Raw genomic sequence first — 14,740 nt, 5'->3', positions numbered from 1 at the left:
GGACTTCCGGAATAGGCTTGAGGTCTTGCAGGATTTGACTGATGACTTGGAGCCATCAGGTCTTGCAGGATTTGACATGAGATTTGGAGCCGTGATAAGATATGTGCTTAGAGCCACTTCCTGTTTGCTGGTTTCTAGCAGTCGGCCCACCCTCAGTCCCTTACGTAGGTTGCTGCAGACTGTGCTAATTGCCATTTTGAGGCTGGGAAAGAATTTTTCCCCATACCACCAGATTGGTCGAGGCTGGTTGGGTTTTTTCACCTTCCTTCAGTGAAACCTAGGGGTTGGGTTTGGGGCAATCAGAGGGCTGGAAATTCTCCCCCTCCCAGAGGGCACAGTTTGGATCTACTTGACAGTCACTTAGTTGCTGTAACTTTTGTCAGGCACCCAGTGCAGGAACTCCCTGATTTAGGCTCCAGATCCCAAAAGGTAACATAGTGGGCATCCCTAGTGCATCATCTTATGAGATGGGGCATCATGACTAGCCCCCAGGGGGCAAGTTCTAACCAGAAGCTGGGATGCTATTCGGTGGAACCGCCCTGCCAACGTGCTTAATGGCGGTACTGGCTGGAGGTCGAGGTCCCCTCCCACTTGAACCTCCAAAAGGGGGAGGGATGCTAGTGGGTGAATGGAGGAACCCAGAGTCCCTCCTAATGTGATGACACACACACACACACACACACACACACACAGAGTTAGTTCTGCATATTTAGAGATATCAGGCTGCATTCCAATAAACAAACATACTGAAGTACCCTTTTGAGGGGGGAAAGATACTAATATTATAATACTAACAGCCACATACTTCTCTTATTGCAACACAAATCACTGGGAACTATATCTTACCCAAGGGTGTGATTTGCTTTCAGAATGATGGCTACATGTGAAATAATGGGAATAGGGAACAGTAGAGAATTTCTGATCAGATATGTTTTGCATTGGTCCACTTTTCCAGATCTAACTATTTTTTTTCAGTCATAACATCTGGGTAGTGGAAGACAGTAGCACAAGCCCAAGATATAAAACTAACATAGCCAAAGACTGTTTTTAAAAACGGTCAGTCTCAAACGCTAAATCAGGAACTGCAGTTTCAATAGCAAGCATTCCCCAAACAACACACCCATGCAGATATACAACACACACTCTGTTATGGTCAGATGCAAGTTTCTTCCCTGAAGAGCAAAATAATTTTTAAAAGGCTGCGAAAGAGCAAGTGTTTGCTTTATCTATGATCCAAAATGTGCATTTTCTTTGACTGCATGGAAATTTTGAATATTTTTTCTAAAGGTGAAGCAAAAGCTATGTGAAAAGGCCCCAGATCCATTCTTTTTCACCTGCCCTTATTCTAGGGGATCTTTAATAGCTGTTTGAATATTTTAAAAATAAAAATGCCAAAGAAAGCTCATTCTTTTGTTTTGAACAAAAAAGCTTATTTCTTTAGGGGACTCCAAAGGGGATTATATTTGATCTCCAAGTTGCTTTCATTAAAGTAAAAATGCCATAAATTATTTGGATTGTTGTTTGTGTCTCTAATCAGTCAACTGAATGATGTTATTGCTTTGGGGCAGTGAAATTGCCTTGGTTTTATTATTTCTAAATACATAAATATATACATACATATCTAATTTATCATAAGAGTACGCATTTTAGAAGATTATTTTTCTGGGATTATAGTTTTTGTGGGTTGCAATGTAGTTGTAGGGGCACATAACATTTTCATGCTCTTATCTCGAGAGCCCATAGCCTTGGCATACAGTCCAGGTTCAAAGTTATTGAGCAGTATTGAGCCCAATTCTTCCTCAACTCTAAAACTAGGAATGAATTCAGTCCATTATATATTGAAGGAAGCAGGGTTTTTCTCAGACTGTACCCAGACAGCTGTATTCCTTAACAAGAAGTATCAAAACAGACCTTATGTACAGACTTATGTATTTATTTTGGCAATAAAATTAGTTCTTTTCTAGCCTATCAGAATTATCCTTTTTAATACAATTTCATTTTCTCTTTTTGTAATAAAGATCATGGTTTCTTCTGTAAGCATGAAATGCACCCATGTGCAGACAGACAGCACAAGTCATACCACGCCACTGTAAAGATACAACAAATGACATAGGATTCAGGGGTTGGTGGAAGGCCTAAAACTACTCTCAACCCAATTTTTGATTTCAATTTGATAGTTTCCCTTTAACCTTAAAAAATGATTTTTAGGAACTTTCAAAACCACAGAAGTACCATTCACAAAGAAAGAGAGAGCCTTGAAACAGAAATATAAACCATTGCTAGATTCTGCAACAAGTATTCATTTGTGAAAGTACCAGGAGATGGAGGAGAGTAAAACAAGAAACATTATGTACCATATCGATCTAGTTTGATGAGAAAGTTTTATATAACATTGAAAATTTACTTGGAGTATCTTGCAATGTTGTTATATCTCAGGACAACTTTTTTGTTTACAGAACTTAACCAGGAGATTGTAAAAATAATAAATACCAAGATACTCTAGAGAGAGACAAGGTGGGTGAGGTAATATCTTTTATTGGATCAAAGTCTGTTGGTGGAAGGGACAAGCTTTTGAACTTCACACAGTTCTTCCTCAGGGATCTCAGAGCTCTGTGAAGCTTGAAAGCATGTCCCTTCCATGACCAGAAGTCAGTCCAATAAAAGATATTATCTCACCCATCTTGTGTCACTCTGGAGTATTTTGTTATTTATTATTTTTACTATCTCCTGGTTAAGTTCTATAAAAACATTACTATATGCCTCAATTAAAAATGGAGATAAATAAAAATAAGCTTCACAGGTCAGAACAGACCCAGAAGCAAAAGGAGGAAATATATTAAGCCTTAAAAGTAAATACGTTTTTAGTAATTTCCTTTTCAGATGAAACTGTAACATCATCGTCCAATACCTACCAGAGTGGTTCTTGGGTGTCACTCTGGAGTGCAGTGTGTTTTGGTCTTACTATTGTACTTTATGTTGCCCTGAATGACTTTGTTTACTTGAATGAAATACCATTGGTTAAACATAAGAACATAATGTAAGAACATAAGAGCTGCTATACTGGATCAGGCCACGGTTCATCTTGCTCCCAATAATTGCCCTCCATCTTTCAGCAACGTTTATCTTTTTTTCAGCTCCTTTAAGGCTGTGGTGTTCCCCCTTTTCAGCCTGAGGCTGAAACATGTTTCAAAAAGATCAAAGATTTCCAATCAATACTTTCAAGGTGATTCTTTGCCCTGCTATGCTCCCTTTACACCACTCAGATGGTACAAAGGGAGTGGTGACCCACAAGTCCCATGCAGTGATGAGCTGCCAAAAGCTGAAGAACCGGTTCCTTCAGTTGCTCTGGGTCTTCAGCGGCACTTCGGTGGCAGGTCCTTCAGTCGCTCCGGGTCTTCGGCGGCACCAAAGGACCTGCTACCGAAGTGCCACCGAAGACCCGGAGCGCCGCCGGGTGAGTAAAAATTAAAAAGGAATTCTCAGGGGAGCCTCCCCAGCCGAGAGCTCAGGCGGGCAGGACAGGATGGTCCCATGGGCCGAATGTGGCCTGCGGGCCAGAGTTTGCCCACCCCTTTAACAACCGGTTCTAAACCGGCTTCAAAATGTAACAACCGGTTTGCACGAACTGGTGCAAACCAGCTCCAGCTCACCACTGGTCTCATACTGGAGGACTATATATACCTGGTGAAAGTTACAGCACCCCAGGCTAGGATTACCACATGTCCAGGTTTTTCCAGGAGCATCCATTTGTTGAGGTAGCTGTGCTGGGAAATCTATACAGGTGTCAGTACACACTGCCCAGCCGTTTAGTTCTATGGTCTCAGGATTCTCAGAACTGGCAACCCTACCCCAGACAGCTCTAAACTGCACCAGGGCCAGGCAGAGGATCAGGACATCACTACTGGCTGTTGATTCTCATCGTAGATACATAGATTCCAAGGCCAGAAAGTATCATTGTGATCATCTAGTGTGTCCTCCTGTACTACATAGGCAATAGAATTTCCCCAAAATAATTCCTAGAGTGTATCTATCAGAAAAACATCCAATCTTCATTTAAAATTGTCAGTGATGGAGAAGCCACCACCACCCTGGGTAAATTGTTCCCATGTTTAATTACCCTCACTGTAAAAAATGTGTGCCTTATTTCTAGCCTGAATTTGTCTAGCTTCAACTTCCAGCCATTCGATCATGTTATACCTTTCTCTGCTAGATTGTAGAGCCCATTATCAAACATTTGTTCCCCATGCAGGTGTAAGCAGAGTCAGGATGAGCTCTACCCTGACATCTGGTGGTGTGTTGTGGCGGGTTGTGGAAAAGAACTTCAGGGGCTGATCTCATTTGCATAGGCACACCCACCCCGCCTAGATGGTCACTTTGGCTGCTGTGGGATCCCCAGTTTCTCTGTTACTGGGGCAGGAAGAATAAAGTGTCATTATCCTGATTATGTGAATGAAGGACAGTGGAACTGTACTTGGCTTTTTGTTATGATGGAGGGACTCGCCATCAACTAAGTAGCACTTGCTAGGCAAGGGACATGGGTTCCAAAACTCAGTGAATATCACTGGGGATAGGTATTTGTACCTTGTAGTATGGGTCCCTTCTGAGGGCCCTAAATACCAGCTACACCTTCTTCTCTCTCCACTGTATAATAACAGAGCTAATTTTGATTCTATTAGGAGCCTGGTTACAGATTGCAGAGCTGACTTTACTTTGGGCTAATGGTGCACCAGCACCAGGGCTCCCCTACTATGAGCTGAAATCACTGAGTACTGTGTTAAGTAGTAGGGAGCCTGAAGATATATTGATGAGCAGCTCACAGGATGGCTACCAGGGAGGAGCAGCTCACAGGACAGCTACTGGAGAGGAGCATCTGGTGGAGAGGAGCGGCTGGCAGTGAAGGCTGCAGCAGAAACCCACAGAGAGGCGGGGCAGTCGGCCGTTGGAACATGTAAGGTACCCCTTTACTCTCCACCCCATTTCCATGGGGGGTGTTAAAACTCTGCAGATGAACTTTTGAACTCTGGACTCACCAAGGACAGAGACAGAGACTTTTGGGTTGCTGGACTTTGCGGTTGTTGGACTTTTGGGACTTTGGGGGACTTTTGGGTTGCTGGACTCAAGAACCAAAGGGAAAGGACATGGCCCAATTTGCTTGGGGTGGGTTTTTGCTCATGGTTTGTGTTATGAATCCTGTTGGTGGTGTTTCCCCAACATAATGCCACATTGTTTCTCTCTGTTATTAAAAGGCATTTGCTACACTCAGACTCTGTGTTTGTGAGAGGGGAAGTATCGCCTCTTAGAGGTGCCCGGCGGGGGAGGTGGGAGTGGTGGTATATATTTGTCCCAGGTAACTAGGTGGGGGCTCGAGCCAGTTTTGCATTGTGTTATTGGACCGGAACCCCTAGATACTGAACCCGGCCCTTGTTGCTGCCAACTCTGATGGGCAGAAGGGTTACACTGGTATTTATAGACTGTAATAAAGTCACCTCTTAACCGTCTCTTTTCCTTCTCTTAACCTTAAATAGATTAAGCTCCTTGAGTCTGTCACTATAAGCCATGCTTTCCAATCTTTTAATCATTCCCGTGGCTCTCCTACGAACCCTCTCCTATTTTTCAACATCCTTCTTGAATGGTGGGCATCAGAAAGTTCCTCGTCCTCTCCTGTGCTTCCCTGGATGGCTGTAGGAGAGGGGAGCCATTGTTTACTAGGTGGTCCTCTAGGATCAGGCAGAGCCAGCTGAGTTCCAGTCCTGGATCCCACAGCCCAGGAGAAAAGGAAGCACTGGAACAGCTAGAGCTACTCTCCTCCCTCCACTGCAATGCACCACGTGGTCAGCAGGGGAGCTGCTAAGCAGTTGTAGCAGGAAAGGAACAGCAGCTGCTCAGAGCTCTCTCAGCTCACATGAATACCACTCTTCAGGCTGCAGGGCAAGCATGGAAGACAGTGGAGGATGGACTACCCCCCTTACAACCTCCTCATAACAATGGGCCCAGTTCAAACACTTCAGTTTAAAATTTGCAGGACATGAGCCAGGAACACATTTTCAGTTCAGGATCAAACACAATTTTCACCCTTAACACTATTGTCTTAAGAGCCACTCTCTCTGATACCACTGCTTTAACCATAACAGGGAGCTTGTTCAAAATATGGTAGATCATTTTCACCATTAATGGCAGCTCAGAATTTATGTTCAAAATAATTCCAGTAAACCTCTTTAATGCCGAGCATCCTCCAATTTTTAACTGTATACTTTGGTTTTCTGTTATTGCCCACCTTACACTAAGAAAGGCATTCTTAGTGATTGCTGAAATAGATTTTTAAAGCCATCCACTCCTGTTTTCAATACATCTCTTTCCTCTGTAACCATTTGGAGATTTTCTTCCACGGTGTCCACATTGCCTTCTAATCTGGGAACTTACTGGGGGAATGTTTCAACTTCGCCTTTCAACCTTTCCTCCATATGCTTTCACAACTTGTAAAGCAATTTTAAGAGAAACCTGGGAAGACAATTCCAGATTCAGCAGGTGTCTGAATTACTCTCTCTCTTTCTCTCTGGGAGAGAGAGACTTCACAGCTGCTAAGGGTGCCCTTCCCCTGCTGGCAGTTTCCTCCCCAACCAGGCCAATTCCAGACTGAAAATAAGTTTTTGGCAAACTCAGCTGGTGCCAGCCTGTTATTTCGTTTGTTTTAGGAGACATCTCTAAGCAGGAAAGAGAAGTCCAGCCCAAGTAAGTTCAAATAAATAACATTTCACAAATGTCCCAAACAAATGGTAGATAAAAGTCACAGATAAAATACAATGGGCATCACTTTTCCAACAGAGGAAAATTTATTGATGCAGAGCAATTAGTACTGGCTTCTGGTTTTGATATTTGTATTCCCTCCTTTCCCTTCTATATTTGCATTTAACCTTTCATAGCACATGAAAGCACAAATGCTTTGTTAGGTTTCACGCAGAGATATTTGCATGAGTGCCATGACATTATACAGGCCTGAGCCCTTAGATTTTTCCTGTTTCAACAGTGACTAAAACTCAGGTAAAATTTCCATTGATACTTACTGCAGGAAGGAGCTCCAGGTTATTCTAACCCAGGGGTTCTCAAACTGGGGGTCGGGATCCCTTGGGGGTCACAAGGTTATTACATGGGGGTCGCGAGCTGTCAGCCTCCACACCAAACCCCGCTTTGCATCCAGCATTTATAATGGGGTTAAATATATAAAAAGTGTTTTTAATTAATAAGGGGGGTTGCACTCAGAGGCTTGCTATGTGAAAGGGGTCACCAGTACAAAAGTTTGAGAACTGCTGTTCTAACCTAAGAAAAGGCTATTTTTGACCTCCACAGAGATAACAACCCTTAATTTTTTTTGTATGGACTGTGTTTTAAAATAATCTCTCAGAAGTGCTAGAGCTTGGGATATTATCATTTTATTTAGGTATAAATTAAAATAAATAAAATATCAATTTGGTCCTTGATAAATGCACTAATGGACAAGATTCACATACAAAACCCACATGTGAGCAGAAGAACTACATGGGCTGGAAGAACCAATCTAGTACCTCATGGTCATGGGCAGGGCAGAGTCCACTTGGAAGATCCTTTTGTGGTCACTATTCCTGTCCCTAGGCTGGAATAGGGGCGCATGTGGTTTATGTATCTGACCCACTGGTCACTTGGGCTGGTCAGAAAACAACAATACAACTTTTTGAAAAACATCAAGATTTCAAATCTGTTCACATTACAGATTACAATGAAAAAGAGACCTTCTGAAATTTTCCATAAAAAAAAAAAAGAGAGAGATGCCCCTCACACCAAAATAGCAAATAGCATAGTGGTTAGGTCACTCAGCAGGGATGTGGGAAACTTAGGTTCAAAACTTGCTCAGAGTTTATGTTCAAAGTAATTCCAGTAAACCCCACCTTCCAGGTGAGTGCCCTGACCACCAAGCTATTGGCTGGCCTGAAGGCTTGCCCTCAATCTCTCCTGCTGGAGCTGCCCCATTTTATATAAATAATTAAATATTCATTGGGTTAGAAAGAGAGACTGAATCTATATTGTGGTAGTACAGCACCTAACCTGGAATATGGAAGACCCAGGTTCAAATCCCTGTTCCAAATTAGGTGAGTACCCTAGCTATTAGATTATTGGCTATTCTGGGGTGGGTGTGTTTCTCTCTCCCTCACACGTATGCTGGCCTGGAGAAACTTTTATTTTTGGGGGGGGCGAAAAAAGTTTTCCCCTGGTCTCACACACACCCCTCCACTGGTTTCCTCCCCTCACAAATTCCCATCTGCAGTGGCTTATGCAGAGTTACCAAAGAGACCATCTCTATCAAAAAGGGGTGCAGAGTTCTGTGTGCCCACCGCCCATACAGCAGAATCATCATGGTTGAGCTGGATTGAAGCATCTGGAGAATGTGGCATTGAGTCTCCCAGTCTGTGCAGATAAGATTCTATTTGTTTCAACTATTCTTCAATCTTCTACATGCTTGAATAACTAAGTACAACTATTTTCTCCTTAAGAAATACTTTTAAGATCCTCCTAGAATTATCAGAGTTCATTAATCAAAAGTAACGGCAGGGTTCCCTGAGGAATCAGACAAATACCTTCAGAACTGATGATAACAATCATTGCTTCCAAATTTTTAAAAGCTTGGAAGAGTAAAGGCATTCTGTCTCCAAAAGCAGTATATTCAGAAGTGGGGACTGGGCTTTTTCTTAGCTGTTTACCCATGCTGCATTTGTGTGAAACTAATGTGGGTGTAATGTGAGATGTGAACATCCATACACACCTTCCCTCGGGTGTCAGCAGTGCTGCAGTTGCCCAGTAGGGCAAGTAAAACTGTGCATATGCAAAAGTGATAGCTTCACATGGCCTGCTAGAAAGGAGATGGTATGCTACTGAATTATTTATCTCCCATTCTTATGGGGAAATTTAACCACAGCCATTGTTTTTGATTAATTAAATATCACATATGTTAGTATCTAAAGTGGAAGAAACAAGTAATTTGCAAAGAAAGAACACAAAAAATTAAACAAATTGATTTAATGTTTCATTGGATTCATTCTTCTTTTGGTGCATCATCTCACGCATTCTTCTTATGGTCATAATATCTTGGCATGCACAATTCTGAACCACATGCATAGGCAGATCTGCCCATTAGAATCTCACCAACAGTTCACTTCTGATGCCAGGGCACAAATCTTGACAATGCAAACTGGCTTAAGTAACCAGAAATCAGGCAACACCGAAACCAGACTCATTTAAAATCTCCTGAGGCATTAGACTTTGTTTGTTTGGGATATTATATGCACACACAGTAAACCCACACACAAATAATGACTAGCCAGATCACCTCAGCTATGACAATTTTATAGCTCTGTTTCTACATCCTCCCACTTCAAGCTCATAGCTCCACTCAGCTAAACTGCCGTAACTCCTTAGGGATTTCTCCATTAAAAATCAAAACTGCAGACCGTATAACATGGAGTCTACTGTTATTTCTTGTTGATTGCACACTGTGAATGTGAGATTAACTAGCAAAATGTAAGCATTTGGAGGCTTATTCTATGGAGTTCTCCCCCTGATGGAGTCAGTCAGTATGTAAAAATTAGCTTCTTCCAGCTCTGAAAAGAGGGAGGGGGTGGGAAAAGGGAGTCCACAGTTAGACAGTACACGGTGCAAAGTCCCCTTCCACCAGTCAGCAGAGCGGTCCTGCGTTGAGAGCGAACAGGGAGGAGCAGTGGGGTTCTGAACCCTGTCCTTTCAGCCCTAAGCCCTGGCAGATAAGGTCACTTCCACCAGCTCCTCTCTCTTCTTAACACTTTCGTGCCTCTTTGGGGCACCCTTTGCCTCGATCCCTCCCTCCCTGGTGTTGCTGCAGGGCGGCTTCGGCTGGCTGTGAGCCGCAGACGTAGCATCTGCCCTCCTAAGCCCGGGTCAGCAGCAGCGGCACCATCCCCCGCCCGCACCAGGAGGGGGCTTCCAGGACAGGACGGGCCGTCCTGCTGTTTAAAAAGCCCTAGGGCGCACACACACTCGGCTTCCTCCCTCTGCAAGGGGCAAAGCTGGGGAGCAAATGGTACCCGCTGCTCTGAGGGCTGGTGGGGGCCAGTGAGCTGGGCACCCCTGCCCCTCTCCTCGTCCCCACAAGCGGCTCCTCGCCGGGGATCCCAGCCCGCAGCTGCCCGGCCCCTAGCGGCGCTGCCTGCAGCGCGGAGCTCCCCGCCCGCCGCCCGGGGCCGGCCCCTCTCCTCACCTGTTCAGCACTTTGCGGAGCCGCTGGCGCACCCCCGGGGAGGAGGAGGCGGAGATGCTGCTCCTGCCGCTGCCGCCGGCGCCGCCCTCCGCCGGCAGGTTCTCGATGGTCGCGACAACATGGTTGGGCTGCGGCGGCTGCTCGGGGGAGATCATCGCGGCGGGGCTGGGCATCAGAAGGCAGCAGCCGGGCGCATGCTGCGCCGCGCGGCCGGCCGGGCGACCCTTGCGTGCGGGCGGCGGCTCGCTCGCTTCTTCCCCGCGCAGCGCCAGCTCCAGAGCCACGGCCACTGTGCCCCGCTCCTGCTCACTGCGCGGCCATGGAGCGAGGGGGCGGGCTGCTGCTGCCGCCCCCACCGCGCCTCGCCTCCTTCCCAGCAGCAGGGGCTGGTCACAGCCCCCGAAGTGGCCGCAGTTTGGAGCCGCCTCCTGCCCCCCCCCCGCCCCTTTCCCTTCCCAGCGGGTGTCTGGTTCTCTCTGGATCAGAGGAAGCCGCTGCGGAGCTGGACTGAGCCGCTTTGTGTCCCCCTCGCGCTGCTCCTCTGGCTCCCTCACACCCACACACAGACACACACACAGCGTGCGGCGCTCAGGTGCAGCGCGCGGCTCCGCGCCGGGCTCCGTCCCTCGGCCGTGTGTGCGGTGTCTGCCTCCCTCCGCGCGGGGGCTGGCTGGAAGCGAGTCAGAGGCAGGGAATGAACACAAGAGTGCAGCAGTGGGAGCCGAGACGGAGCCAGTGGGCAACAGCCCTCCCCTCCCCGCCCCAGCTATTCACACCCACCAGGGGGAGCACATGCAGCACCGAGAGCCCCCCAGCCGCCTGCCCCCCTCCCGGAGTGGGTCTGCCTGCCGGGAGTTGTAGTTTCCACCCTCAGGGGTCTCCCCCAGCCCACGCCGCCTTCAGTACCAGCCACCCGCGGACAGCGGCAGGCGGCTGCCAAAAGTCCTAGGAAGTTTAAAGCCGCTGAGGTGGGACGTGGGGAGTCAGCACAACTAAGGCAGTCCGGAGACCCGCAATCCCCGCTGTCAACAAACGTTAGGGTGGCCTTCCGCCTCAGAACAAAAACAAGACGAACAGTTTTTCACCAAAAAAGCAGCCACCCCCAAAGCAACCAAGCACCCAAAGGCCAGGGCGCTCCCCAAAACAACCAACTGCCTGATGGACAGGGCACCCCCCAAAAAGCAGCCAACCACTCAGTAACCAGGGCACCCTGTGACATACTGGGATACAATCCAGACCAGTGGGGGTCTGTGTCACCCTTGCCTTGCAACCTGGGGTGCCTTGCATTGTCTTACTGTTGTAGCTCCCAACCTGGACCTCTCACATACAGCCACCAGCATGCAGGTCACTCCCAGATACGTTTGTGTAACTGCAGCCCATGAATCACACCCTGGCTCTCACCAGCTTTGTTATATTGTAGGGTGCTGGTAACACACTCCCAGTCCCAGATTTCCCCCCATAAATGTATGTCTTGTACTGCCCAGCCCTCTGTTGGACAGTCCAAATATATTAAGTCTGTATGCTTTTAAGGGAATAATATACACACAATTGCCACCCTAAATGGAGTTACCCAGAGACTTCAAATTGAACACACTGGATTAGATGAAAAAACAAAGCAAGTTGATTAACTACAAAGAGATAGGTTTTAAGTGAGTATATGTAATGAGGCATAAAAGTAAGAAATGGTTACAAGAAAATAAAGATAAAAATGCTTTCTAGTGCCTAGCTTAACAAATTATATTAGATTCAAATAAAGTTTGTGACCACATCCTTTCATTTCACTTAGGCTTCCCTGTATCTCTTTCTTATAATTCTTATAATCAAACTCTTCAGATCAGGACCCACCTCCCTCGCTCCCAGAGTCCAATGACTCTTTTCCTTTGTTTTCTCAGCTGCAGAGAATGAGATGGGTAGGGAAAGAGAGGGGAGGTCTTGGGGTGTTTGCCCCCCTTTTTATAATTTCAGTCCCTCTTTGAAAAGTGTTTCCAACTGAGAGCCAAGAGGCGGAGGGGTTGGTGGAGGAAGGACTCCTTATGCTATTTCTTTGCTAAGATGCAGATCTATCTATGTCCCTGTCCCCGATTCTTGCCAAAGAATGGCCACTTGATAGGTGATGGCCCATCAGCTTTGTTGACACCTGGTTGGGGTATCAGCTTGCCTTTTGAGAAACTGGTTTAGCCACTCGCCAGACTTATCTGGGAAACACACTATAGTCATGATTTCATCTTATGTTCATAACTTTATATATAATTTTGCTACATGCCTTTTACCAAGATATTACTGATCAGCAAGTTGTGTTTTCAAGTGATGCCTCACAAGGCATGCCCTGTACAAAAATTATTCCAATAGTGTGCAATGTGTGAATACAGGCCCCAAAACTGCTCACTGCCCAGTGGGCAAAGGTGCCTGCCCCAAAAAACCATGCACCACTGGTGGCCAGGGCACCCCCTCCAAAACAGCCAACTGCCTGGTGGCCAGGATGCTCCCCAAAACAGGCAATTGCCCAGTGTCCATGATACCCACCACAAAAACAGCCAACCACTAGTGGCTAGAGCACCTCCCCCAAAACAGCCAACTGCCCAATGACTATGGCATTCATTTGGGATATGGGAGAGTGCGTTGGTCTCTCTCTTCATTCCACCCTTGACCTGAGAAACCTTCCAGATGGAAATTTTGTCAGAACAGATATGTTTCTGCCAAAAGTTTTGGTTTAAAAAAATAAATCAGAATGTTCTGATAGTAACGCCAATCGGTTTTGTCAAAAATTTCCCAGTCGCTCTAACAAAAAATACCAACACCAGACCTTACACAAAGGGCAACTCTAGACAAGGACTGATGAAAGGGGGCTCTTGGGAGGGGTAGGAGGTTTCAGACACTGGATCAAATGTGAGATGGAGTGAACAAAAAAAAAGGCTTCACCCACAAAATAATTAATTTTTGGTAATTTTGCTGCCATCAGCATCTGCATAATAAATGCTAATAACAATAATACTTTACCTCAATAGAGAACTTTTCAGAGGAAGAGCTCAATGTGCTTTAGAAAGAGCACTACACTAATATGCACAATATCCCAGTGAGGTGTCATTCCTATTTTATGGGTAGGCAGATTGAGTCATAAAGAGGGCAAGACCCTCATTTTTAAAAGGGCTCTCTCATTTTAGGTGTCCACAATTAGACACCCTGATTTTCCAAGGTGCTGAGCAAAGTTTGAGAAACTCAGAACTAAAGAGAACTTTTAAAAATGTGTCACTAAATAGCTTTCCCAAGGAGAGAGTGTGACAGTGAGGAACAGCACACAGGAGTCCTGGCTACCAGACCCCTTCCCTAAATTTGAGGGGTGAAATCTTGGCCCCACTGAAGTTAATAGGAGCTTTGTCATTGCAGTGGGGCCAGGATTTTACCCTAGATGACATTATGTTAACACCTGGGGATTTAATCTATGTTAACTCATTACACTTATGCTCCCCTGTATCTCTTTCTTATAATTTGACATGTAGTGGATGTGGGCCAAAATAAGCTGTGAACATTTCAAGATACACATTAAGTAAAACACTCATTGGGTAGTGTACATAAGAAGTTCCATATAGTTGTATAAATAGAAGAATTTACATAACAAAGGAAGAAAAACATACAAGAAAACTGTCAAAAGAAACAGACATTAGCCACAAAACGTTACCTTATGTATGATTCTTCCTGCACCAAGCTGTGGAACTCTCCCAAGTAGTTCAGAGGCAGTCACTGTCAGGAGGCTGGAGCCCTGGCAACAAAGAGGAGCTGTCAAGGGCTTTCAGGAAGCCAGAGAAATGGGCAATAGCACAGAGTCCAGGGGGCAGTTTGCACAAAAGCTATTTGCCTCTTGACATTTGCTAACAGCTGCACCTTTAAGAAGTGAATCTCCTAACCCCATGGAAGAATTCAAAGGAAACTGCACACTGAGGCCAAAAAACTCCATTCCCCTATATGGAAATGGTCCCCATAAAGGAGAACGAAGATATTCAGCAGAATGAAACATCCTTGATATTATTGCCCCTTCTTCCAACATCAGTATCCCATTCTGACATTAGCATTGCCCTTCTGCCAAGCAGTTACTGATGTCTGGGGCCTTAGAGATAGATTTTTCCAGTGGAGGAGAAATCAGTGATGCCGAGGCTGACAATATTCTAAGTGTAAATTGATTTTTTTACATAATATACACAAGTCCTAGAATAGAGGGGGGCAAAAAGCATGCAGGCCAATCTCTTCTATCAGGAATCTCATCCAACACCAATGTTCAAATCCCAGATAACAACTCTGCCTCAAGAATTAACTGTAATCAGAGACGAATGCAGAGCGCAAACTCTCCTCCAGCTCTCACATAGCTCCCTCTAAGTAATACTAACAGTACCACCACTACAGCATGTCTTCCCAAGACTGAACATTTGCTTGCAGAGGAAGAGAAAGAACACGGAAGACTCTGTGTAACAGTGCCACCCGGTGACATGT

At 45.6% G+C, this 14,740-nt stretch overlaps 1 protein-coding gene across 1 annotated transcript in view; it reads right to left on the bottom strand.

Moving 5' to 3' along the window:
- The window catches only part of SLC35F1 (solute carrier family 35 member F1), a 375,908-nt gene extending 365,425 nt beyond the window's left edge, over positions 1-10,483 (bottom strand). The window contains exon 1 of the mRNA XM_074948302.1: positions 10,259-10,483. Coding sequence (XP_074804403.1) covers positions 10,259-10,431 — 173 coding nt within the window. The 5' untranslated portion in view covers positions 10,432-10,483. The remainder of the gene's footprint in view (positions 1-10,258) is intronic.
- Between the last annotated feature and the right edge of the window lie 4,257 nt (positions 10,484-14,740).

This window comes from Natator depressus, chromosome 3 (assembly GCF_965152275.1).
Source record: "Natator depressus isolate rNatDep1 chromosome 3, rNatDep2.hap1, whole genome shotgun sequence".
In the NCBI taxonomy this organism is placed as follows: Eukaryota; Metazoa; Chordata; order Testudines; family Cheloniidae; genus Natator; species Natator depressus.
The sequence above is the reverse complement of the archived record's forward strand: the minus strand, read 5'-3'. Positions and strand labels throughout refer to the sequence as shown.